Genomic DNA, 27,796 nt, shown 5'->3' with positions numbered 1-27,796 from the left:
GTCCTTGAGAAAATGTAAGGGGCGTCGACTTGTCAGTGACCATCCTTGCCATCAGTGAGATATCCAATTGTCTGTTAGCGGGAGACTAGTATTGGCCTGGCTGCGTACAAAAAGTTTTGTAACTTTCTAAAACTGACAATCGAACAACCAGACCCTCTTCAGGCATGACTGGTCAGAAGATGGGAAACTGAACTTGAACTTCTCTAAAGCTCTTGTTTCTCAATCTTCACACAACTACTTTGTCATTTTTTGTGTGTTTTGAGGCGAACCTCGACAACTTTCAAGCCTCAACCTGATAACAGCAGGTTTTTTGTCTTGGCGTTTTGGAATTTGGAACAGATACACACACGTTGGCCTTCAAATGTGATCAGACAACACCTACAAACTGGTGGTGATTTTCTGTGTATTTCAGTCACAAATATCTACAATAATTGATGACCCATACTTTGACTCAAAAGTATTGGTATTGGCTCCTAAAAAACCTATATCGGTCGAACCCTGGTTAGTATATACACATTTACACACAGCAGTGGGAACATACTGTGGAGGTAGGGGTTGAGGGAGGTTTGGTTTAACTATTGATTGAGAGTTTCAATAACTTCCCAATAAATCTGGATTAATTTTGATCAATCCATAATGGTGGGACTATTGATGATTTGTTGAATTAAGATAGACTGCATTCTGGGAAAAGTCTTGTAGTGTAACCCCACTGTCGGACTGTATCATTAAACGTCAGACTGATTGACTGGATGGAGATGTAGGAGCGTGGGTTTTTGGCAGGAGGTGTGCACTTGTTGACTGTACTGAAGTAGATCAGTGGAGTGGAGAGTAGGGAGGCGATACAGGGGGTAGGGCGCTCCTCACAGGCAGAAGTCAAAGGTCAGGTCGGACTTGCCCATCTTCTGTCTGTACACTGTGTCGAACTTGTCGTTCATGGACACTGTGAAGACGTCCTTCCACAGACCCACACGACCTGCAGTCAGGATACACAGGGGGAAGGATTTACATATTAATAAAAATGTTCACATAGCTCTCAACACAACCTGGTTCTGCTCAAGGTTTCTGCCATTTAGAGAAGTTTTCCTCACTGCTGTTGCCAAGTGCTTGCTCATGGTGGTAACTGTTTAGTCTCTGTACATAACATTATAAAAAAATAAGGTATAGTCCTGGACGTCTACCTAAAAATTATTCAGAACAACTCACACAGAGAGTGTCCTGTGTCTGAAACTGCTTCAACAGCTGCTGACTGACTGATTTGTGTTAAGCAAAACTGGATTACCAACCAGTCAGCTGCTCCAGGACCACAGAATTACAGAATTACAAGTTCCAGGCTAACTATCTCAAGTTAATGGTGCTAAGATTTGTATGGACGGACACAGTGGGAGTCATTCATTTTTTCCCTGCAGCCCCATAGCAGGTTCATCTACTGTGTATCTACATCTGGTTTCATTTCAACCCATGCTAAATGAATTCCTATCAAATATGAACCTACATGTCTTAACTATTCATCATTCATGAGAATTTCCATCCATGTCTTAAATATCAAAACCAGTGGTACCAGTGTCTTAACAGTAGAGATGCTCTGACACAAACTTTCCATGTACTTGTCAATACCTGATCAAGTATTTTGGGCACTATTATTGGAGGCATTCCAATACTGGTATCAGTATTGGAACAACCCTCTTTTACAGTACAAGAACAGGACACTGTCACTGGTACAGAAACTGAAAGTGAAGATGGAAACTTTGACATCGAAACACTGGTAGTCAGTGTGTTCAGTTCATTCATGACCTCCGAAGTAGTATTTTGAGCTTTTTCTCAAGCTTTCGAACACATCTCACAGTCATCTACAGATAGTTTGTAGATTCATTGCTGATTCCTGCTATCAAGATACTGCAAACACGTATTATTCCCTTCAAATTCAAGTAAAACTAAACATATTATTTCAACCCCAATTCCAAACAGAATCAAACTGATACACTTTATTATTATTATTTTATTTTATTTATTTATTTATTTTGTAAATATACAATCATTCTGAATTAGATGCCTGCAACACATTCCATAAAAGTTGGGACAGCAGTATGTTTACCACTGTGATACATTACAGTTTTTAACAAAACTGTTACGGCTGACAAAGTGGAGGACCCAAACGCAGGCAATGCAGGAGGCAGAGGAGAGCAGTTCAAAAGGTATATTTAATCCACACAAGGGTCAACAAAACTTACAAGAAACGAGGCAGGTGAATCCCAAAAAACAGGCTAGGAGAAAAAACCCAAAAAATCCATAAACAAGACAACACTAGGGAACACTGGAAAGCACGGAGACCAGGACAAGCGAGCAAGTGAGAGAAACAATGAACCGACAAAGGAAGAGGACAAGACACAGGATTAAATACACTAGGAAGGGGAAGGAAAACAAGACACAGGTGAGGGCAATCAGGAACAGGTGAAAACAATCAGAGATCACAAAGGGAGGGAACACAGACAAAGACAGGAAGTAAAACCAAAACACATGAGGGAGGAACAGAAACTATCAAAATAAAACAGGAAACAACCAACCAGAATCCCAAACCATGACAAAAACGCAACGTCAGTGTTTGAGAACTGAGGACACTAATTGTTGAAGTTTTTAAAGTGAAATTCTTTCTCATTCTTACTTGATATATGACTTCAGGTGCTCAACAGTCCAGGGTCTCTGTTGCTGTATTTTGTGCTTCATAATGCACCACACATTTTCAATGGGAGACAGGTCTGGACTGCAGGCAGGTCAGTCTAGTACCTGAACTCTTTTACTACCTACCTATCTCAGATGATCTCAGGCTCAGAGAAGTCTGCAGTGTTTCTGGATGTTGTTGATATATGTCTTTGTCTTTGCATGGTAGAGTCTTAACTTGCATTTGTAGATGCAGAGACAAACTGTGTTTCCTGACAACTGTTTTCTAAAGTGTTTCTCAGCCCATGTAGTATCCTTTATACAATAATGTGGGTTTTTAATGCAGTTTTTAATGCAGTGCTGCCTGAGGGGTCAAAGGTCACAGACATTTAATGTTGGTTTTCAGGCTTGCCCTTTTATGTGCAGAGATTTCTCTGGATTCTCTGAATCTTTTCATGATATTATGGATTCTAGATAGTGAAATCTCTAAATTCCTGCAGTTGAGAAATGTTCTTAAACTGTTGGACTGCCCAGATAATTTTTCACAAAGTGGCGAACCTCACTCCATCCATGCTTGTGAAGGACTGAGCCTTTTGAGGACGCCCCTTTAATGTCCAGTCATGATACTGTCAAATGTTACCAAAGAACCTGTTTACCTGTGGAGTGTTCCAAACAGTTCACAGTCTTTTGTTGCTGCTGTATTTTGATAGATGTTGCAGGCATCAAATTCAGAATGACTGTATATTTACAAAAAAAAAAAAAAAAAATCAGTTTGAACATTAAATATTTTGTCTCCAGTTGAATACAAGTTGAAAATCATTTCAAATCATTGCCTTCTGTTTTTATTTTATTTTATTTATTATTTTATTTTTACACAACATCCCAACTTTTTTGGAATTGGGGCTGTAGATGACTAATTGCCTAATCTAATTTAATTAATTTAGTCATGTCCTATTTTCTGTTCCTGTGCAATAAATAGATCCAAATAGAAGCACGAGATGTTGTCAAGCTGCCGTTTTAAAGTCTTTGCTGTTGGCTTGAGGGCTTTTAGTTCTGTATCAGCACTGTGCTGGTCTGTATGAGGCTCTGCTCAGGAGTTATGACATGATGAATGCATGAATGTGAAACCCACATGATTTCTGATGATTCATGTGACAGATTCTGATGGACGCTGTTTATCTGCACTGAAAACGTCACATTTGATTGGACATGTTTCAGCTGCAGAGTGAATGCAGCCTGACGTGGCGGTGACTCACCTGCTGTGGTGTGTGTGACACATCTGACTGACTGTCAGCTGTGTGTTTAGCCTATAGCAGACCAGACACCAGACTTCCATGCACTAAAAGAAACAAAAATGATGGGATAACAGAAAATGACAGAAACCATAACATCAAATCAAAAACAGGAACGGTAACATAAACCAAACTGGATAATTATCAGTTAAAGGAATACATGTAAAAATGTCTATATGTAGGGTTCAATCAAAACAAAAATCATACCCTACACAGTCTTTAGTTAAAGTAGACTGTCGTACACTGAAATGCAATCTTTGGTGTAGATGCAACATGTAGCCACACAGTGGTGCTATAATATCTCAATATCTCAAAACTGAGTTTGAGAAAACACTCATCCATATACACAACTTGAAGAGCCAATGACTTATTATGGATCCCTGATCAATATGAAATAAACAATGTACGTGTGTCAAATTATGAAATAAATAATCATATGAATTAACTGTGTTAAAGATATAAATCAAGTCAAGAAATTATTAAAGGAGCAATATGTAACAATTGCACATCCAAAAATGAGTACCTAAATAAGTCCAGATAGTGAGTGGAACCTTTTTAATATACAGTCTATGTGTAGACTGTGTATACTGACTCAAGGAAGCTCAGGCAGGCTGCAGGAGCACATGACAAGTGCAACATTATAATTTGACTAGAACAAGAGTAACTGTAAATTGATCAGCTGTTTATAACTCTGTCAGTCGTCTGTCAGTGTAAAGTTCAGCCTGTTATCCTGAAAACAAAAGCCCACTGCTCTGAAATAACACACTCTGGAGCTGGAGGGGCTGTCTGTCCCACTGCCTGCCAAACTCCATTAACATTTTGCTCAATTTAACCGTTATAAACATCTACTGCTTCTACAAGATTATTAATTATTTCTTATGACTCATAAACAGACACTTACTCATTTGACAAACATTCTGCAATAATTTTAGCTCTAATTAAAGTGAAACAGGCAAAGAAAAACAGTTACTCTGAAGAGAAATTTCAGAGGCGGACACCTTGGCTGTAGCACTGCTGTCAGAGTTTTTTAATCTCTGATGACATATCATGGCTATTTCATGATTTATTACAGTAAATATATTACAGAATTCTCCTTTAAAATGTATTATCATAAAATGCTATTTCATTATTTATTTTCATAGTAACAGAATTTTATTAGATGTCGTGTTTATTTCATTATAGATATTTCTACTTCAAAATCGACATTTCCCAAACATGTATTTTATTTCTTAAAGTAATGTCACATTTCATGACAATAATAGAAGACTCATTGACTCCCTGTGTGTCTGGGTGGAGATCAGTGGTGGCAGCGCTGCTGGTTGCTTTGCAGACTTCTGTCTCGTGACCAACAGTGATCTTTGCGGTTTGAGCCTCCAGACTGTGGAACAGTCTCCCTATTGAAATCATACATGCTACATCATGAACATCTTTAAAATGCTCTCTTAAAACCTTTTCATAGGATAGTGTTGCTTTTATGTGGGCTCATCTTTATCTGTTGTTTTTTTTTTTTTCATCTGTGTTTATCTGTGCTGTTTTCTTCTGTGAAGCACTTTGTAACTTTGTTAAAGAAAATTATATATAAATTAAGTTTATTGTCATTATTATTAGTATTATTATTATTATAAAACTCAATTATCATGAACATAATGATGAAATGACATTAATGAGTATTGTTCATTTTCTCTCTTGTCCTGCAAATTATTGGTTAAATTAGTGTTACATTTTCATCTGATTATTAAATTACTTATTTAACAATAAATAATGATAATAAATAATCTTCTGCATAAAGAAACCTACCATTCAAAATGTACAACAGCTCTCAGACAGATGTATGTTAGTATTTCTTGGACTGTTACTGTAACTAAACCATGTAAGGTATGCCAGGATCAATGGTGGTTTAAACTTTAAAGAAAGTTAAACTGTAAAGGTTTGATGTGTAAATAGTGCCTCATATGTAACTGTCCTGCTTCCAGGAATCTGCTGTGTGTGTGTGTGTGTGTGTGTGTGTGTGTGTGTGTGTGTGTGTGTGTGTGTGTGTGTGTGTGTGTGTGTGTGTGTGTTAGTTAAAATTCCCACTAGGCCAGGTGTCCGTCTAATCCTGATCTAATTATAATCTCATTACAGTGTGTACGGTATGAGGTAATGGGTGAGGCATGAATGTATTTATGTTATATCAGATGAGCAGTATGTACATTACGTAACAGGTAGAACTTCCATACACTGTCCTGTCCTACTTAAAGCCTTCACACTGTTCACTACAGGCCGGTCACCTACTGTTTACTCCCCATACAAACCCACTGATCCATATTAGAACCATGTAGAACAACCTGATAAACCTCGAATTTAAAGGTTTGTCAGCTTCCTAATGATTTCCTGGAAGGTTTCCTGAAAAGTTCTGCCTTAGTTTGGTTGTGTTGAGTTGAGGTGTTTTCCAGAGTAATTTCTTTGAAAAAGCTACTCAGTTTAAGCAAATATTTATTCACTTATCTTTCTCAGTATATGTTGAATTGTTTGCTTGCTCTGACTCTTTAAATCCCACACTCAGACTCCTCATTACAGATTTCTAGCCATAGATAAACCCTGTCCACAAATTGTTTGATCCCTAAAGCTTTCTAGCAGATTCCAAAATTAAAGAAGCTATGTATTGTACAGTCAGTACAATACCCTGACAGTCATTACAAGTTTGGTTAAACTTGAAATGTTTGGTTTTGAATGAGACTCTCTGAGGTGTAGATTTCACCCTGCCTGACATTTTTCAGACTGTCTTTTGTAGTTGTTAATATCCTTTCAGTTCAGTTCAGTTTGTGACCATCAAAAACCAAACTTTTCTGCTGCTGGCTCTGTGGGCGCAGAAAAGAGTGTTGAAATATCTCTGCATGTGATTTATTCAACAGGTCCTCATACACAACCAACAGAATATGTCGATTCGACTCCCAGTATGACATATATGACTATTCAAAAGTATTGGCAGCGACAGGTGTACTGGATTTCAAGTACATTACGTAAGTCACGTGATGTTAGATGTTAAATATTTGGTTGACATTGTGAAATGATTGCAGGTTGGTTAGGTTTACGCACCAAAACTGCTTGTTTAGATGTAGGAAACAATCATGGTTTGGGTTGTATTAATAAGTAAGTTACATTACGTTGCGTTAAGTTATATCACTGTACGTACCTTATCTTACCTTGTGTTATGTTACGTTATGTTACATTACGCTATGTTATGCTACAGTATGCTATGCTACATTATGTTACATAGTTCACATCATGACTCATATTATAAATCACATTACGTAAGGTACATATGTAATGTAAGTAACTTAAAACTTTTGGTTTAATATGGGACATGAACCCTCGGCCTCCTCGGTAAAAGTCTTCTGTTTGGACTTCCTTGCTCTTTATTGAGTGCTGCAGGGATAATGTAATTAATCTAGGCTAAATCAGCATCGCTCTGGTTCCCCAAACAAAAAGCCAAAGGGATTTTTCAATAAGATTTTGGATCAGTGTAGAAAATAAGCTCTGCGACAAACAAAAGTTTCTGATACTGACACGTTTTGTTCAGCAAGATAATCATCACAAAGGAGCACCACTTTTATGATTTTTTAAGTGTAGATGCAATTGTCAGAAGTAAAAAAAAACTCATGTATAAAGGCTATTCACAAACTACACCATGGTCACATGACCTTAGCATCACCATGACTAAGTGACTAGTATTCGGCATGGCGACAACCTCTGTAGCCTCATTGAGCCACTTGTCAGCAACTGCTTTTTTAAAGACAATAAAAGCTTCAAGATTCACAAGTGGGACATTTACTGACCTATTTTATGTTGTAGAACAACCACAGGCCTTATTTCAGACATCTAACCAAAAACCCATTCAAAAAACCCTTTGACTTTGGGTTTGAGGACCAAGCTTTAACCTCTGGGGCTGAAAAATGAAACCAACGCACTAAATGCTGCAGTTCCTTGAGTCACCACTTAAAGCTGGCTCCATAAGTAAATCAAGAGCCATAGATGGAAATAAACATGTTTACAGCCTGGTACAAAAAACAATTCTGGTTGCCCAGAACCCATTTTTGGATTATCCGTGAGTTAGCTGAGTCAGCCACTGCCAAGATGGCGATGTCTGGAGCCACCAGAACTTGAAAGCTCTTCGGAAGCTTGTGGCTGATGTCACAAACACTCTGTCCACTAATTATAGTATTATCTATGTTTGGGACTTATTCCTGCAGCTCTCTGTACTTTTCCCATCATATTTACTACGACCACCAGAGGTCGCTGCCAAACAATAAACATAAATATCGCTTGTAATAAACTGCTTGTACAGACAACCTACACAGACATTTTTCTGGTGAGGACGGGCTGGATTTATGTTGTCTCTGGCTCCCTGGTCTTTAAATAGCTCTGTAAGAGGAGCTGTGGAGGCTCAGTCGATATCATTAGATCACCGATATGAATCAGACCAGACTAAATGGCTCTAAAATTGGAACGTTAACCACATTAATGTTCTCTTATCCTCCTCATCTAGCTGTGTAGTTGTGCTAAAATTGTCATTTTAATAGTTATAAAGGTGCACTCCAAGATGCTTTTACTAAATGGGGAAAAATGGGGAAAAATCAAGCTAGATCATGGGACAATAAAATCATAAAGGGAAGGAGCAGAAACAGAAGAGAACATGTCAGATGTAGTGAGAGTGTGATGCAAAATGCTTTTAAGGAATGTGGCGCATCTCATGCTTTGGAGATGCTGAGTGCCAGCATCAGCTACAACAAAGGCCCTTTCTCTCACCCACACGTCTTCATTTGGACGTCGGGGAGCCAGAAAGTCAAGCTAGCAGATGAGAGGAACTGAACAGCGCTGTGTTCGTCCTCTCCCACTCACCCCTACAGATGGACAGCGCCTCCGAGTTGCAGCACTGCTCGATAAGCTGGTTGCAGCTCTCCACCATGCCCTCCAGCTGAGCCTTGTCACAGGAAACGCCCAGGAACCGAGCTAACTGCTCCACCAATGTCCCCAGATCCTGGAGACAGGAGGAGATGAGGAGGAGGGGAGAAGATGGTGACATAAGAAAAATGATGCTTTTAAAAATAAGACATACAATATATGAAAACAATAATCATAAGACTAATGTAGAGATAACTGCCTCCCTCTTAAATCCTTACATAATATCAAGGCATCAATTCAGTTTCCCCAAACAGCATCCACCCACAGCAGTGAACACACTGTTCCCTGTTTCTCACACAATCTACCTGCCATAAAGGTGAGAAGCACTGACTGCATACATATGACATATGTTGTAAAACTACAATGTACAGCTGTGTGTGTATGTTACATATATGTTCAAACATGTAGGTTATCAGTTTACAGCTCTGGGTTACACACACACATGCATGTTTGCTTATGATTGCATGTGTGTTCAGGGCAGGTTCAGTTAGAGATTACTGACACAGTTCACAGTTCTGTTAGGTAGCAGTACTTCAAAGGTCCAGTGTGTAAGAGTTTTGAAGAGAATGAGCCCATTATATCTACAGAAAGAGCAGCTCCTCTTCCACGGAGGGTGCCATATTGAACCGCCATGTTTCGACAATAGCTTAGAACAGACTAAAACCAAACTAGGGTTGCACCCATAATTGTGGAAAATAAGGGAAACCTTGCTTGGAAAGAACTCACGTGAGTGACCATTTTAACCCAAACCATGATATTGTCACAATGCAGAAACACGAGCAAATCTTGCACTAGTTTCGCAAATCAGGGGTTCCCTTTGAGACACAAACACCCGCAGTCCGAGTCTCTGTAACCAAGGCAATGATGATATAGTGACAGACAACTTGCCTGTCATTCTAATTTAATACTTCTCTTTCGGTTTTATGTTTTATGATGTACCATATGAATATTCAGACCACAGTTGTGGGACATGAACAAAATTGCTGTTTGCATCAATATAATGCTTCATAAATGTAATTAAATCACATTATGTAGTATTTTTATGTCGAGATTTTTATTAACACTGTGTAAATATTTCTGAAACAAATTTTAACGTAAAATTTTACTGCCGGGACTAAATAATACCCATCAAAAAAAACAAGGAGTTCCCTGAACATGCTATGTCTCTGTTCTTTTTAGCTCTAGTTTCGGCTCCACCATAACTTCAGAAAAATATTTTTATTTTATTTTCTCATGGAAAAGATGTTTTCGTTCTTCTCCCGACCTGCTCCAGTAAGAGTTTGATCTGATTGGTTGAAGCTAGCCTGTGTTAGATGTGATAGACAGCTGGTTCAACCAATCACCTGCCAAGTGTTTTTCATTTTCCAAACAGATTCTTAAGGATGACTTCTGAGTATCTGGTGTGTTGGCTTATCCTCTTACACTTCACTCAGAGATGAGCAAAAATATTGAATTTAACTCTAAACTTACTTTTCTTTCATTTCTTCATGTTTTGTCTAATGGTTCAAAAACAGTCCCATTCATTTCTAATAAGCGGACAGATTTTCATGCAGATTGATAAAAGTTCATAAGTGGGAATTTGAAAAGATCCCCAGTGTCTGTATGTACCTGCGTACACCAGGAGAAAAGGCCCCCAGAATACACAGAAAAAAAGGAATCTCAGATATATTTCACATGGCATTTGGTAAAGACTGGATTATTTTTTTCTTTTACATACACTGAAATGATGTCATGTTTTTATATGGTATACCAAACACTGTGAAATTGTCAAACAGATTGTGTCTTGTCCCCTCAGTTCTCAGAAATCTTTTCTCAGAAAAGCCTATCTCGTGTGAGTGGCTCCCTCATAAACATGATAAGAGCAGATAATGTAAAAAAGGCTCTTTGACAAAGCAAAGGGCAAATATTGCTTTGCCATATTATGTTCTTCTCCTTTGATTTTTACACAAAAATGTTCTGTAGAAGACACAGATAGGATACAGATGTCTGCCACGTCATAAGAAAAGAGGTGAAGAGGTTCAAGTTGACGGGTACAGTGGGTTACAGCAGTGGGAAACTGATGGTGACGTGGATGGAATTAGGAAATGTGTTAAAAGGTTGGAAAGAGAAGTTTTCTTTACGTGGATGTTTTTTTGTCGGCATTAGGGCAGCAACTAACAGTGAAAAATGTTAATCAGTGTTTCCCAAAGCCGAAGAAGACGTCCTCAAATGTCTTATTTTACACACAACCTAAAGATATTCAGTTAATGTCAGAGAGGATCAAAGAAACTTAGAACTTAGAAAATTAACTCAAACAGGTTAACTGGTTATTAAAAAAAAATAGTTGGAGATTTATTTAATAAACAGTTAATAGAGGCCTGTGTAGATCTAACATGCTCCCCCCAGTGTCAAAGTGCTCGTGAATTTTTTCTATGCTTGCTGATATAAATTAAGTTTTGTGTTTTTTTTGTTTGTTTTTTCAAAAATTGGGCTTTTTTTTATTGAGAGTGAAATATGTACTTCACATGGGCTTCAGACTTCTCATAACCTCTTTTTCTTTTATTTACTTTGCCATAGTATTTTCCCACTACTAACATTTTTCATATGTTTTATTATTATTTATTCTTAATTCATTTCATTCTTTGTCCTGTTAATTGTTGGGTATTTTCTTCTCTGTATTTTTACGGACCTCAGAGTGAACTTGAATCACTCAGTTCAGGCCTTTGAATTGAGCAAAGTTTGACATGTGAACAGGACAACAGTTTAATAATGCCGTCGCCAGACCTCACAACTATTGGATAACTCTATTTGTTCACAAATATATGTCAATGGAAGTGTAGGAAGTGTGTGTAGAGCTACACACACATGTACACACAATAAAGATTTAACTGTACAGAAGCCATGCTGGAGAAGTTTGCTGACATTGCCCATATAGACTACCTGCCAAAATTTAGGTTTAATTTTTTTAAAGTTTTTTTTGTCAGTGAGGGGAATGTAAATTGGGAATTTTATGAAATTATACATGGAAAATACTCAGTCCAACTTTGAGATTGAAGGTTTTTTAGGTTCACTCCCAACATGTCAAACTCAGCGCTCCTATGCATGAAATGAATATGATGCTGTAGGTACACCTGCAGGTACATTATGTTTTAGGGCGTTTTCACAATAGGTACAATTGATTTGTACAGTGCCGGAGTGTGATTGCCTCCTCCTCCTCCTCCTCCTCTACCCTGCCAGTCAGCATTCACACTAGTAACGTTGTTGTGTGCCCATCACAGTATGCACCTACTTGGTTTGCCATCTGGCAATAAACACAATTTGAAGAAGAAGACGCCTGCGTCATCAACGAGGCAACATTTGTTTATGTCATGGCCATAAAACAGTGAGCCAATTGCAAGATCTTAGACGTCATAAAACAGAGCTGACGTTCGTATTATGTCTGCTGTTGTCAATGTTTTGGAGACATTGTCAACGACGTCCCTCTCGCCTGCCTTCCTGCATTTTCCTACGCCACGTGGCTCAGAGGACGAGATGGGCCCACTTCCACAATTTGGTCCACCTACTTTCACACCCAACGCAGACTCTGATTGAGCACACACAAATCGTACTCCAGACCACCTTGTCAAGCAGACTCGGGCACGGATCAATGAACCGTGCCCCAGCATGGTATGCAGTGTTTATACTTATCAAACAAACTGGTCAAGCGTGCTCGGATGCTCGGGTCCCTGGTATAAAAGCCCACATAATGTGCCATCCAAATCAGTTGACATAGTATAAAGAGTGAGAAAGTCTGTGTATGGAGGAGGTGGGGTGGATGACTGGAACAAACAAACACATAACTTTCAACCAGGAGACCGGGGTTCATGTCCACATGAAACCAAAAGTCAACGTTGACTTCTTATAAGACATTACATAAGTTATGTAACTTACATTTGTATGAATGTAATTTACATACTTATGTTGCTTATGTGAAATTATATAAGCCATGTAGAGTACTTCTCTAAACTCAAACCATGATTTTTTCCTAAACCCAGCCATTTATTTTCAGAGTCTACACAGATGTTGCACATTTATTATTGCAAAATTAGTTTGGTCTAAATGACACCAAGCAAGGGGAGGAGTCAAATCTTCACGGAGGCCAAAGTTGTGGGTTGTGATTTGGAGCTACTGTTCTGGTAAGACCTAGCAGGCAAAGGCTAAAACTAGAAGAGGTCAGTCATTCAGTAGAGTGCAGACCCCCACCAGGCAAAAGATGGTGAAGCACTTACTGCAGTGTCACCACAACTGCCAGATGCCACCAGCACAGATTTGAATTTCTGAAAACATGAGCATGACTCCAAAATGCGTTGCCCCGCTCTGAAAGAAAAATTCAAACTGAAGCAGTTGTTGATCAGTTGTGCCCCCCAGTAGCTGGTTAAGGAGAGTGAGAAGTCAGCTGGCAATGCTCATATAAATTACAACAGTCAGCAGCAGAATTACTGTCTCACAGTTGCTTGTCTCCACCAACCAGTCAACTTACAGTTTACATCCATGTCTGTCCACACTCATATAATGTCTGTAGCGAAGACTGAAGGAATTTAATATGGAACTTACCAGTAAACTGACCTGTAACTTTGAAAGAATCTAAAAAACAAAGGTATTTCTAACTGTATTTATTTTTTTATTTTATTTTTTTTTTGTCAAAATGTAAGTTCTCTCTACATGTGTGATTCCAGTGAATAATTTCCAGTGCGAAACATGTTGGCTTCACTTAGAGACTATTTTCACAGAGGGGACCTTTTGGATATAAAATGTCATCAACCTCATAATTTCATTCTAGTGGGAAATTTTGTTTAGAATTAGTTTTATTAATTATTGAGTTAAGGCCAAAAATGTGTTTAGTGAGGTCTCTTTAGTGAGGTCTCTGTGGCCTTTGACCACGAAAATCTAATCAGTTCATCTCTGAGTCCAGGTGAACATTTGTAACAGGTTTGAAGAAATTCCTTCAAGGCGAGATACTGTGTCCACAAGAATGGGATAACCTGAAAACATAATGGGCATGGCCATGTTGCTGGCACTGGGGGTATTGAAAAGGGTTTTCAAGATTTTTCAAAGATTCTGAATCACAGAGGTCCTTCAGCATACAGTCATGAATGTGCACAAAACAAATTAGGCTGATTGGACAAGTAGTATTTGAGATTAGCTCTGGACAAGCTGCATGCACACATGCAAGTGACCACTTACACCTGGCAAGGATAACAAAAAGCACAAGAGACAGAGAAGGTGTTACCTTGTACATGTCTTCATATTTCAAGAAGAGGACATTCGAGTCCATACGATGTTCCCAAAATTCCTGAACGTGTTCAAACCAGGAACCATATCCCACTATGAGACAGGGAGAGGATGAGAACAGGAGTTCACTGACTTAAACCAGGTGGAAGGTGAAGGTGAGAGTGTCCCCGTCCTCCAGTAATCTTTTTACTCACGCTTGTCATTCATGAAGCGCCGGCAGAACTCCTGGAAGGTTCCCCGGTAGCTCATGGTCCTGAGAGAGCGGTGGAACTGGTAGTAGGACACCACCAGGTCCTTAGGGTTACGAGCCATGTAGATCACCTGGAAGACAACCACAACACTATTCACTACAGTCAGATACATATAGAGCTAGTTCCATGTAATGCTGTTTAAGGGTGCATTCACATCTGTAGCTGGGTTCATTTGATCCACACCAAAGGGAAGAAATTATACATGGTTGCATATTAGTTCTGGTCCAAGAGGAGGTAACAGGAAGTTTCACAGATTGACAGGTAACTTATTGAGTGGACAGTTTGGTGACTGCCATCATGCTAAAATCAGATATTTGCTTTAGTAAAATTCTGTGGTTGGTTTGTTTGATTCAAGACCACAAGCAGACCGCATGGAGTCGGCTCAGAAGCAAACCAAGTCCCTCCTTATCAAGCAGCAAGGTTCATTTGTTTGGTCCACATCAGGGTTTGATTGACAGCTTTCACACAAGGGACTATTTTAACAGAACCAAAGAGGCACAAATTCCTTAATGCAATGAAAAGTCATTATGTACCATCCAATCGCAGCGGACTGACCTTGGCCTCTCCTTTGTGCATGGCTGTGGGGAGGAATCGATAGGGAAGATGGCTTTTGATCAGACGAGGGGACGTCAGCTCCTGTAGAAACACAAAAGAAGTCATTACTTAACTGTTAAAGCTGGCTCTGAATCTGCCTTATACAAATAGTTCACTTATTCTGAAGAACTGGGACCAAATCGTATTTTGATTTCATTCAATTATGCTGGGAAAAATATTTAAAAAGATCAAACTCTTGGCCATTAAATCACTAGGGAGGTTGGCCTGTTCCAAGGTTTAAGTGTTAACATCTTATAGAGTTGATAAAATGTTATCTTTTTTTTATTTGACAGAATAGTTGTAGTGAGCAGTCATTTTATTTTTTAAAGTGTCTCAGAGTTCTCTTAATGTTAATCAAAAAACAGATTTTTAAACCATAATTCTTCTTTAGCTTTGATTTAGAAGGGCTACAGAGTTGACATGTTATGGTAGAGACACATCTGATAGAAATATTAATGAATGAATTTGTCAGAAAACAAAAGGTTTTCCAGTGCTTGAGCAGTATTGCCGCCTTTATTTAAACTAGGAAGTGAGACAGGGGTCCTTAGGGTATATGTAATCCTTTTTATGCCTGATGAAATCATGTTTTTGTAAAAATGTGATGGAAATTTTAAACAAAGATGATTATAATAGCACATTTTTACCCCTACGTTATCAGCAGGTATTGCTAGTTTTAGATTATGAAGGCTTTTAACACATTGTTAAATAGTTTGAAGTTGTAAATTCTTGTCTGTGACAAGGCTATTTTCTGGCACAGAGCAAGTTTAGAAATATTTTTTTTTTAAAGGAAATCAAAACATTTTATAAATGGCATATATTTGACACACACACACACACACACACACACACACACACAGTTATATATATATATATATATGTAAATCTTTAAGGAATACATTCTCATCCAAAAACTGGGACTAGAGGGGTGTTATAAATAATTTTTAATTAATTAATTTCTTTATTAATTTATTGGTGGGACCTGATTTGTACAAATTTTCAAGAATGGGTTATATCTGCATTTGTGTTCATTGTTTTCTATTATACAACATGCTATGTTGATGCTTAAGTTCCAGCTAGTCACAAAAACTGCTGTATATATGGTGGTATATTTCTTTTTTGTTTGAACAATTTGTTTCATCTGAAACTACTTCAGTATAAAAGGTGCATTTAGTCTGATAATAAGATGAACAGAATATAAACCAGAATGTGAACACTGGTCATCACAGCTAGTCTTTTCTCATTTAAACACATTCAAGTTTCAGGTGCAGGCAGCTTGCTGAAAAGTACAAGCTATATGCATTTCATCTACCTCTTTTCTTGCACATTTTCAGCTTGTGCATAAAATAACCTGAGTGGAAATGCTGTGGGAAAAAAAAGTTGAAATATTGAAAAGAGACAGAAGATTTTGTGCTTGGCCTACATTCCCTGCTGGTATCTTTCAAACTTCTGTCAGTCACTTTGTGGCTTTGTGTTATAAAAAAAGCTAATGACACCATCAGTAGTTTTCAGACTTTGGAAGACTTTGTCCAGAACCACAGAACACATTATACAACTGTTCTCGCAGTTCCCAGTATGAATGATCTTTAAGGATCAGAACTACCACCTCAGGGTCTCAAGGTCTTCTTGATTCTTTCACACATTACATCATGGACAGTGATGTGACTCATCCACTGCCAGTGTGGAAGCATTTAAGAAAAAACACTATATAATGTACCAAAAAAGTTGACACACGTTATTTTTGCTGGGTTTGCACTGCAACACGATTCAGGAATAGACTGGGGTAGCCAATCACCTTTGTTCCTGCTTCAGAGTAGACTAGAGACAAACCTATACATCTACAACTTTTGTTTGAATACTTTGCTGTGTGTGTGTGTGTGTGTGTGTGTGTGTGTGTGTGTGTGTGTGTGTGTGTGTGTGTGTGTGTGTGTGTGCATAAGACAGAAATGACATTGTCATGAACATGACATGACACCTGACATGTTTTTTTTAAAAGAGTCAACATCATTTGGTCATTTTGGTCATTTTTAATGCGAAGGTGACAATGTTTGTTGTGACAACTTGTTATGGCAGTTATAAAACAATTTCATAGTGTAATAAAACTTTATGATATCATTAAGATAAGTCCAACTTGTGTCACTGTAGTTGAAGTCAAATAAAATATTCATGGAATGGTCTCTTGACAGTCAATGTCAAAGCCAACCACATATGATATAATGTAATAATGTAATGTTAATGTTTATGAGTTGCCATTACAAAATCATTGGCAGATTATGTTGTCTTGGTTGATGTCAAGCTGTCGTAACAAGGACATGGGTCTCTTGATTAATGTCAAGTTGTCATAACAAAGACTTCGCAAACAATGTTAATTTAGATGTCAACCATAACTGTGTCAAGAATATTTTCCTTGACCTCAACATTTATAAGAACTCTTTCATGTTTATAACAGGTGTCACGTGATTGATTTTGACACTGGCTGTCATGAGACCGTTATAATTGTATTACAAATTGTCTTATCAAACAATGGCAACTTAGTATTAAACATGACATAATTGACCAAATGACACTCAGTGACAACAGCCATAAACATTTATAAGGGCTCCTTTATGTTCATAACAAGTGTCATGTGGTTGGTTTTGACACTGGGTGTCATGAGACCATTACAATTATGTCATGAATATTTTCCTTAGCCTCAGTGGTAAAATTAGGATTTGTCATGGCATTAAGTTTTATTACACTGTCATACTATTTTAGAAGTATCATTACAAGATGTCATAAAAAAGACCTCTCAAACAATGTCAACTTAGCATTAAAAATGCAAAATTGACCAAATGACCCTTAACAGTCATAAACATTCATAAGTACTCCATCATTTTTATGACAGATGTCATGTTTTGACATTGGCTGCCATAAGACCATTATAATTGTGTCATGAATATTTTCCTTAACCTCAACTATAGTGGTAAAAGTTGGACTTGTCATAAAGATGCCATGAAGCTTCATTACACTGTCAGATTAGTTTATATCTGTCATAACAAAGACATCTCAAATACTGTCAACGCCGCATTCAAAATGACATAACTGACCACATGAAACTTAATGACAAAAGTCATAAACAATACTCAGGCTTCATGTTCATGACAGGTGCCATGTCATGTTTATGATGGTGTCATGTTAGTTTTATGCACACCCCTTCAAATAAAGTGTTACAAGTTGTTCTTATGTTCTCACCAGGCTAACTGACAGACAGTCTGTGATTACTAGCCTTGTTTTGATTGTGGTGGTGTAAAATACTGAGGCAGCTACCAGCAACATCTCATGTTTCACCTCTAAACAAGGTGTTGGGTTGTTGTAATGCTGCAACCAGCAAAAGGCACACCCACAACAATGCAGAGTCATTATTCTGCCAGCTGGCAAATCGTAATTTAAAGCCCCCCTCAGGCCTGAAGTCCTGCAGTCCCCACATGATTAATTCAGCTAATGATCTGAATAAACGCTGATGTGATTTCAGCTATGTTACCTGTATGATGTCCAGACCAGGTTGGGGGTACTCTAAGACAGGCAGCTGTTCATCGATGTTCATAAGGCCGATCTCATCTGGGTCTGCTCCCTGACTCACGAGATACACAATCTCCTGAAGTAGACTGGTCCCTGCAAAGAGAGAGGAGACAACGAGAGGACAATCAGGACTTTGGGACACCAGGAAGAACAACAGCACAGGGTCAGCGGGAAAACAAATCTTAGCCAACTAAACAAAATCCATATGAGTTTAAGTATACACTAAAAAGAATATTTTTACAGATTTACCTTGCTATCAAGAAGTCTTTTCTAAAGGGAGGCTGCTGTTATGTAAGCCAGATATCGCTCTTTCCAAAGCTACCAGACTCTATTGCCAAAATAAGTAATTTCACCTCACAGTTTCTTGTCTGCCACTGTCTTGTCTTGAACTTTGGTGTTTAAAATGGTTAGTTTGGAGTCATCGAAGTCACACAATAACACAAACTAACAGATCAAGGCAGCAGTGGACCAGCAACTCCCGTGTTCTGTGAGGTAAAATGACTGATTTTGCCAATGGAGTTTGGTTGGTTTGGTGAGAGTGATATTTTACTTATATAACCATAATTTCCCATCACCAAAGGCTGTCTGACGGCAAGGTAAAGCAGTGGAAATCTTCTAAATATAACGTACACTTAAACGCATACTGATGCTAACATGATGCTAACTGATGCTGACCCTGTCCACAGCACTACATTGCTTAGCTTCCTACACCAGTACGCCTGCTGCTTTTCCAAACTGGGGGGCATGTTGATCACCATCCACTATGGTTAATACCTCATACAACCACACTTAAAAAAAAAACAAAAAACAACCATCCCTTTCAGATTAGCATTAGCATGCTAAGCTAGCATTAGCTAACAGGTAAATCAATCAGCTTGCCATACATATTAACAGCAGTCACAACTAGTTGTAAAAAAAAAAATAACAGCAGGAAACACACAGTTTAACTCATAATCCACAGAGATATTCTGGTGTTACCAAATGTTTCATCCGTTTTCATCCTTTAGTTGTCGCCTTTATGCAGAGTTTCCTGGTCGGACTCTCATACCAGAGGAGGGTCAGTCCAAAGTGATTTAAAGGGTGTGGGGGCAGGATGTACCATAAGTTTGCAGTCATGATATTACGGTGTTAGCCTAGACGGAGTGACGTGTTGATGTGAACAGAAATGTTTCTATATGTAAATATTGCATTTGTTGGTTGATTTATTTTAACTTTAATTGATTGACTGTGGTTTGTGATGTACGAGGCTCCTTTCTCGAGTGCAGGTTAGGCCTGCAAAAGCAGCATATTCTACAGCCCCATACTCAGGGGCCAAGTGTTGGTTGTTTTTTATTATTATTCATTCGCAAAAGTTTCCTTATGATATTTTTAAGAATTTTGGACTTTTTTCCTTTATTCTGGCAGATTTTTTTCTTTTGCTTTTGACTGGTGACAGAAATAAAAGATAAGTAGGTCAACATTTGGAGTCTTTTTGGGGGAATTCTAGGAACGATTCTTTCCCAAGCTTTTTAATCCATTAGCTGTTGATTGCTGTTACTATGAACACCACAAACAGTTTCCACTGTATTTGCTACATGCTGCTGCAGTTGACTGTGTCATCTTATTGTTTAGGGGGGCATTTCACACTGTAAAAAAAAAATAAATAAAAACAAGAAGTATTTGTTTTAACTCTAAAAAGTGTCCTGGCTGCCTTAAATTTAGACTCCATCTGAAAAATAAGTTGAGTTACTTTTGTAATGATTCAAAACAAATTTGTGGTCAAATATACTTGATATTAATTCAGTTGTACTTGAGAAAACATGATCGATGAGCTGAAAATGTTAAGTTGAACTTACAGCTTGTCAAACAGCATGTAATTGAGTAAATGAAACCCTGTACAGTACATTCATTTATTCAGCTCATGAGACATTTTAAGTTTAACTAGAGGAGGTCAATCAGTAGAGTGCAGAACAGATGGTGAAACACCTACTGCAATGCCACCAAGTTCTGCCAACAGTAACATGACCCCCCCGCCCCCCAAAAAAAAAAAACACACACACACACACACACACACATATGTTATCCCGAGCTGTAACAAGTTTTCAAACAACAGTTGTTGATCCCTTGTGGCCCCTTGTGGCCAGTAAGGAAAAGTGAGACATCAGCTGTCAATGGTCATATAAAAGAAAGCAGTTAGAAAATAGAATTAGGGCCATAAAAAGAGTTGTGAAATTTTTTTCAAAGATCTTGAATCCCAGAGGTCCTTCAGCATACAATCATGTGCACACACACAAAAAAACAGTCTGACTGATTCAGTCGTATTCAAGATTAGCTGCAGACAAGCTGCAGGTCTGGTGATCACTCACACATGCACTTACTCACACACACGCAAACGGTTGCATAATCTTACACCTGGTGAGGGTAATTAACTTGAAAAAAAAGCTTATATATTTACCTTAAGTAAGTGAAAAAATATGAGTTGATTCCTGTATGATTTTTACAGTGCAGCAACTTACTGGAATTGCGAGAGACAGATTAAATGGTCAGAATTGATGCAGCAGAGATTAAATTGTGGTCTCTACAAGCTCCAAAAGCGACGGATCCTACACTTCCTACAATGCAGTTTAATAGCTTTCATTTGACTCTCCTTGCCTGGTATACATCCATGTCTTTTCCAGAGTTTGTTTGCTGGTAGTATCACCCTAATGACATCATCAGGGTTATTTTCTCAAGCTTCATAAAGCTCCTACAGAGGCTGAGTTGGACTCCCTGTGACTAGTAAAGTGATTTTGACTTGTATTCTAAAATCGGTAGAGTGCCTGTTTAATTTTAATTTCACATCAGTGCACAGCAGGCAGCCAGAACAGAGGAGACTCTCTCCTCTGTGCCAGTGCTGCCTTCTGTGATTTATGTGTGTGTGTGTGGTGCAGTGCAGAGGTGTACCACCTGCAGGGAGACACGACTGAGCGTATGGCTAATGTCAAAACAGTCATAATGCACTGCCATCATAAACGGCAGAGCAGATTAACGCTCTCATCCTCCCCCAAGGTCCACCTAGAATCTTGCAGATCCTATTGACCAAGACTGTCACGCATGAACCAATAGCATCGCAGCTCTGCGGCATCCCAACCATGTGGCCTGCCATGTGCTTCCTCTCCCTCTGCAGTAGACTAACAGATAGAGCAACACAGAGCAGGGGAGGGAAACAAGGGAGAGACAGAGCTAACGTGCACAAGGAACAGCAGAGTTGTTTGGATGTGAATGAATTTTACCTTGTTTTTATTCCACAGTGTCACTTTGATAAATGAAGACAAACTGCCTTCTTTGCAGCTATGTGTCTTTCGCGAGCTTTTCAGCACAGGACACATTTATCTCCATCTGCAGCCGTCATTTCAATGCCAAACATGAAGATAACCAGGATTTGCAGGGTATTCACCTGATAAAATTTAGAGTGTGTTCCAAACACCTTGCATAATTCCCTGCAAAGTTGACTGCAGAAGGTATCCAGCCATGTTAGATAAAATTCTAAACTGCAGGGAGCAAAAATGCTCAGTTATCCACCAATCATTATACGTAAAAAATAGCTCAGTGACGTGCTGGAGCCAGGGTCCCCCAACAGTATTTAAGTAACATGAACCGACACACAAACGACACTATCTCAGGGCTCAGTCATCTGAATCATTGCAGCTAAATGTTAGCAACCCAAATCAGCTGTGTATTTGCTGACATCCCATTCCTCCCTGCAAGTCTGCTCATAACTGACTGAGAGCTCAGCTGAACTGACTGAGAAATAAACAGATTGTTTCAGGAAAAGATTCACTTCAGTTCGTTCACCCAAAAGATTTGTTCTTTTGAACGAATCATTCACAAACAATACAACATTAAATTGTACTTTTTTTTGCCACTTTGGGCCAATTGAAACAAGTTGGAGACACAACACTGATATTATCACCTATGTTAATTTAGCGAACTTGTTAGCAAATAAGGGCTAATTTGCAAACGGAGCAGACATGGAGGACATTAGTATTTATTATACTTTATATATAGTATTATTTATAGTAGTGTTTCTCGCTATCCAGTGAATTAAAGTCCAACAAGTACTTAGCTCCGTTTTTGGTCTCTACTAACTATCTGCTTCTTTTACTCGCTATGTTCACAAACTATTTGCTGACTGTCTTCTGATTGGTGCTGAGCAGGTAGTGTTTATAGAGCTTTTTAATTGTAAACAGCTGCCTAAGACTTGCGGGCTGTAAAATCAAAACAACGGTGGTGATAATTATCAAATTGTCAAAAGAAGTGACACCTTTCACATTATACATATTCATCACATAAGCTCATCCAAGTGTTTTAGTTCCTAACCCTAAAACATACCATAGTTTACATACAATATCCACAGTCTTTCCCGACCCATCACCATACTCTAGCTGACATGCACTGATATTGTAGAAAAGCAACAAAAGTGATCCTGGGTTTGCAGAAATGTCTGTTATGATATGATTTAGAGAATCCCAGCTGCATGAAATGCGGAGACTTTCAGGAGAGTCTAAATTAATCATGACCGTGTGCAGTTAGTACAGGCCTCACTGGATGGAACTGGAGGATGCAGCACAATTCTATGCTTGCAGGGCAAAAACCTAAATAGGAAGCAGCACGGTCTGTTACACATGGGAGAGTGTGGCTCTCCTGCTTTCTCTCACAGTATCATGTAACAGCATGTGTACTGCAGGATGATGCAGCAACACTCTGAGATCCGCTCACCAGCATCTGCATACAAATATACAATGCATTCATGCAACTGAACCCAGTAAGTATTACCCTACATGCTTTTTGTCAGACCTCTTTATTTTCATGCTTCTGGCATTATTAACATAACTTTAAATATTGTTTACTAAAGTTAGTCATACCAGAAATTGTAACAGTGCCAAATACCATTCATTTCAATGGAATGCCACAATAGGTGGATCTGCTCACAGGGTTGAAGTCTGCACAGTTTTTACATGTCAAGTTCAACTTGCCCACAAATTCACCTTATTGACCAAGAGCAATATATTCTGACAGTGCTGACTTGGGGGGCACAGAGCCAGAGATCCAAAAATGGAGGAAGCTATTGTAGCTTATTAGCTGTGTTGTACCATTTTCTTTTATTTAACCTTCCTGTCTCAGAGTATTAGCTGATTCACAAATAAGCAGGGCTTTGCAGACAGTTACGAGAGAGGAGTCAAGGGTACAATATGTTTTGAGAATAAGCTATGCTAACATAAGGGCTTTTCACACTGCACTTAGTCCCGGGCTAAGGGAGCCGTTAGCCCCAGGTTTAGAAAGCATTCACTCAATCCTGATACACTGTGGACTAACCCTGACTTTAGCATAAGGTGTGCTGGTGCTGCTCTGGAGCAGGAGTACCTCCAAATTTGCAGGATTATCCTGTGAAAATTGACCAAACCCAGAGCTAAAAGCCACCAGTGTGAAACAGGGCTAAAAGCTCAAAGGAGTTGTTGCGGAACATCCTAAAATGTTCACATCAGTTGATGCACCAACCGACATTTAACCCAGAGCTAGTAGAAGTGCATTGTGAGTCATATAGCCCTGGGCTTAGCTTAACCTTGGGCTAACAATGCGTATGTGAAACAGAGCTAAGTTAACCCAGGGTCAACTCTAAAGATATCCCTGGGCTAAGAATATGCCATGTGAAAAGCCCTTGTCTTGTTAGTGACCAAGCTAAGCTAATAAGCCAACAAGTTTACCAACTGACCATTGCCAAACTTGGCAACTTTAAGAGCTTTATTTTCTCTTTTCAATAACTTTTCATTGAATGAAATGATATGGTGAATAAAAGATCTGGGAGAGGGTGGAGTGCAGAGTAAACAAAAAAATAGAGAGGAAATTGAGCTATTGTTTCTGATCAGCGCTGGCTCAGCAAGCTAACAAGTTAGCAATTAGCTCACCAGCGAGGCCTACAGCAATGACACATTGGTTGAAAACCCCTATGCATGTACATCAATATGTTAAATGTTTTCTTTTTTCATGGTAGTATTTCAAATGTGTATACATCTGTCTAAAATGCATTTTTTATGCTTTTATATGGCATTATGACAACACTCAATGCTAGCAAAGCAACACAGTGCATGAAATAAGCACAGCGCGTCAGATACATACTTTAATGTTACAGTTACAGCTGAATATGACAAGATGACCTACGTTTCTCTGCAATTCAAATCAACTGTCAGTTGTCTATGCAGAGGTGACTCAGAGGCTGTTATTAGCACAATGTCACAGTGATTTGTTCTATAGTCACTATGTCACTAAGCGTCTAATAAATTCCACTGCCCCACTTTCTGGTGTGATCAGGTCTTTATACTATTTTTCTTTTCAGGACAGACTTGTTACTTGTTGAAATGTCATCTTTAAGCAAGTGACATTTCATGAATGAACAGAGGTGAATATCAGACACACAAGAACCAGGGGCCACAAAAAGATGATAATTTTATATCCCTGTTATTTATAGTTTAAATTATGTGTCAATACTAAAGCATTTTACAATATTATGCTATCCTAATATTATATGCAATATGTTTTGCTTGAGAAGAGTCAAATTTAAAGATATAAACTGTAAAAACAATGTTACAATGATAAGATTTAGTCTTCTTACACCAATGTGAACTTGTTGCAAGGGCTTTGTAGGGACAGGGGGGACATGTAGGGACATTGTAATTAGTTAAATTTAGTGTGATAATCTCAGTCAGCACTCCTCTGGCAGCAGCACAGCCTTGCAGCTCCAGCTGGGACATGTCTGGGACATGTCTGGGACGTGTTTATTGTCCCCACCAACTGTGATATGAAATATCCACCCTTGCCTTGTTGAAACAACACTGCAGTCCTGACCTCTGTGGTACATCAACCATCAAACTGATGTATTTACTGTCTTAATGAATATACAGTATATTTAGGGATGGGTAACATTAGGATTTTATTGATACAGATATCAATACTGATGCTCCTTATCGATCCAGATACTCATTGATACTTTTATTAATACTACTCGCCATAATTTGGAGCATAAAATAACATGATATGAAATGATGTGAAAAGATTTAACAATTACTTTAATATGATTATTTTTCAGAAATAATATGTTAAATTGTTTCCTGAGTTATTATAGCTATATTTTCAACAAATGTAGTAAAGTGAGCCCACACTTTTTGCCCTGTCTGCTGTTTATGTAACATTACATGAATGCTGATGGCAGTATTGTTTGTCCAGGAGCTTATCAATATTTTGGAACTGACTAGTCAGGAATAGATTCTCTACACCCATCTCATAGTGATGTTACTGTTGCACTTTGCTTTTTCTCAAATTATTTCAAGTGTTAGTGAGAATACAGTTTGGGAAACATAGATGTGAGTTTTAGAATGTCACCCATTTTTGAAAATGAAGACACTCTAATTCATTTTTGGTGATTTTTTAAAAATTCTTTAAGGATTTATATATATGAATATATATATGATATATGAAATGTTTTGATTTGTAAAATTTCTAAACTTGCTCCCCACTGACCCAGACAAGAATTCACATTTTCAACTTAAAAATGTGTTGAAAACCTTCAGAATTTAAACCAACAAGTTTTAGATCATCATCAATGACTAAATTCATTATTTAAGGAATTTAAATTTGTGTCTGTCAACTTTGTCAGATTTTTGCAAAAATATGATTTAATCAGGCATAAGATGGGTTAGTTTTACCCTAAGGACCCCTGTCTCACTTCCTGGTTAAATAAAGGGCAGGAATACTGCTCAAGCACTGGTAAAGGTTTTTCAACAAATTAATTAAATAATATTTCTATCAGATGTGTTTCAACCATAACATGTCAACTCTGTAGTCCTTCTAAATCGAACCTAAATAAGAATTATGGTTTAAAAATGTGTATTTTGATTAACATTAAGAGAACTCTGAGACACTTTAAAAAATAAAATGGCTACTCGCTGTGACTATGCTGTGAAATGAAAAAAAAAAAATAAGATTCTGTCAACTCTGTAAGATGTCAACACAGTCAGATGGAAAATCTGACAGAGCTGACATCCACATTTAATTTAAAAAAAAAAGTCACTGGTAGGTTGGACTGTTATAAGGTTTAATATCCAAGAGTTTGATCCTCAAAAATGTATTTTGTCTGTTTTTGTTTCAAGAATGAGTTTTGTATATCTTATCAAATATTCAGATGTACAAGCTTTAATTGATTAGACTCCCATTATGAGAAATGTCATCAGTTAAATCTACACCTCAATTAATTCTTTTGATGATCACTAACTGTGCACAGCTGACTTTCCTCCATTAGGAGATGTGTTCCTATGATGCACAGACACTGACCCAGAACAATAATTCCCACGACAGTAATCAAACTCCCGTCTGCGTGCACTGACTGAGAGCTCGAGCTGCCCACCAGCCGTCACATGACCGGACCCACCCAGCGCTCAGCAGGGCACCGCGCAGGCAGGCAGGCAGGCAGCCTGCAGCCTGCAGCCGGCCTGCAGCAGCGCTGCGCCACCACACTCTGGATGTAAACACCAACTTGTGTCTGATAACTGATACAGCCAGGCATGATCGATTCATTCTGATTCACTATGCTGACATGCGATTATGAAATGCACAGTGGGAGTGCTTTTTAAAGCTTGATAGAGGCCTGTAAAGTGCAGTTCTGCTGCAGCAGCGCGATATAAACATATCAGATGTGTTTGATAAGAGTGAGCCACCCACACGCCCTGATCTGCAACTTTAATGATCACTCTGACCTGTGCCTGTTACGTAAAATGAAGCCTCTGCTTGATGGAGCTCCTGTGTGTTATTTATGATGAAACTTTAATAATCACAGGGGAATCCTGCAGCCAGGCACCGCTGCAGCAAAGCAGCACAAACCTGGGGACGCATCCAGAGAGCAGTGCGCAGGAGCTGACGCAGAGGTTGTTTACCTGACTTCGGGTAGGTGACGATCCATATGTCGCTACTTCTGAGGGAGAAGTTGGCGATCTCCTCCATCTTCCCTCTGCAGAAGGGCGGCAGCCGCACTCCATCAAACTCGAAGTATTTGCTCTCAAACTCAATCGGCGTGCTCGGCGTGTCTGCCTCGCTCTCGGCCATCCTCGAAACGAGCCGCCAGCGCAGGAGAAAGAAAACGAGCACACCCAGGTGAACAGGTTGCTTTCTTAATGGAGTCAGAGATGATGAGGAGGATGATGATGGTGGTGGTGGTGGCGGTGGTGAGGCTGCTCTGACACGCTCCGG

At 38.7% G+C, this 27,796-nt stretch overlaps 1 protein-coding gene across 1 annotated transcript; it reads right to left on the bottom strand.

Moving 5' to 3' along the window:
• Window positions 1-27,796, bottom strand: sult4a1 (sulfotransferase family 4A, member 1). The gene is made up of 7 exons (XM_084710884.1): window positions 27,484-27,796; window positions 18,504-18,634; window positions 14,948-15,028; window positions 14,336-14,462; window positions 14,140-14,234; window positions 8,829-8,967; window positions 1-973 (listed from the first exon to the last, which is right to left on the bottom strand). The coding sequence occupies exons 1-7, from the start codon at window positions 27,650-27,652 to the stop codon at window positions 861-863; spliced, it is 855 nt and encodes a 284-aa protein (XP_084567010.1). The 5' UTR covers window positions 27,653-27,796; the 3' UTR covers window positions 1-860.

This window comes from Lutjanus erythropterus, chromosome 22, assembly GCF_056507025.1.
Source record: "Lutjanus erythropterus isolate fLutEry1 chromosome 22, fLutEry1.hap2, whole genome shotgun sequence".
Lineage (NCBI taxonomy): Eukaryota > Metazoa > Chordata > Actinopteri > Lutjaniformes > Lutjanidae > Lutjanus > Lutjanus erythropterus.
Note: the sequence above shows the minus strand (reverse complement) of the source record. Positions and strands in the feature narration are given on the sequence as shown.

Coding starts and splice junctions, on each gene's coding strand:
- sult4a1 (XM_084710884.1), bottom strand. CDS start 27,652: ATGGCCGAGAGCGAGGCAGACACGCCGAGCACGCCGATTGAGTTTGAG. Junction 15,029..18,503: donor CTGGTCTGGACATCATACAG/GTAACATAGCTG, acceptor GTGTTTCTACAG/GAGCTGACGTCCCCTCGTCT. Junction 14,463..14,947: donor TGCACAAAGGAGAGGCCAAG/GTCAGTCCGCTG, acceptor GTTGTCTTCCAG/GTGATCTACATGGCTCGTAA.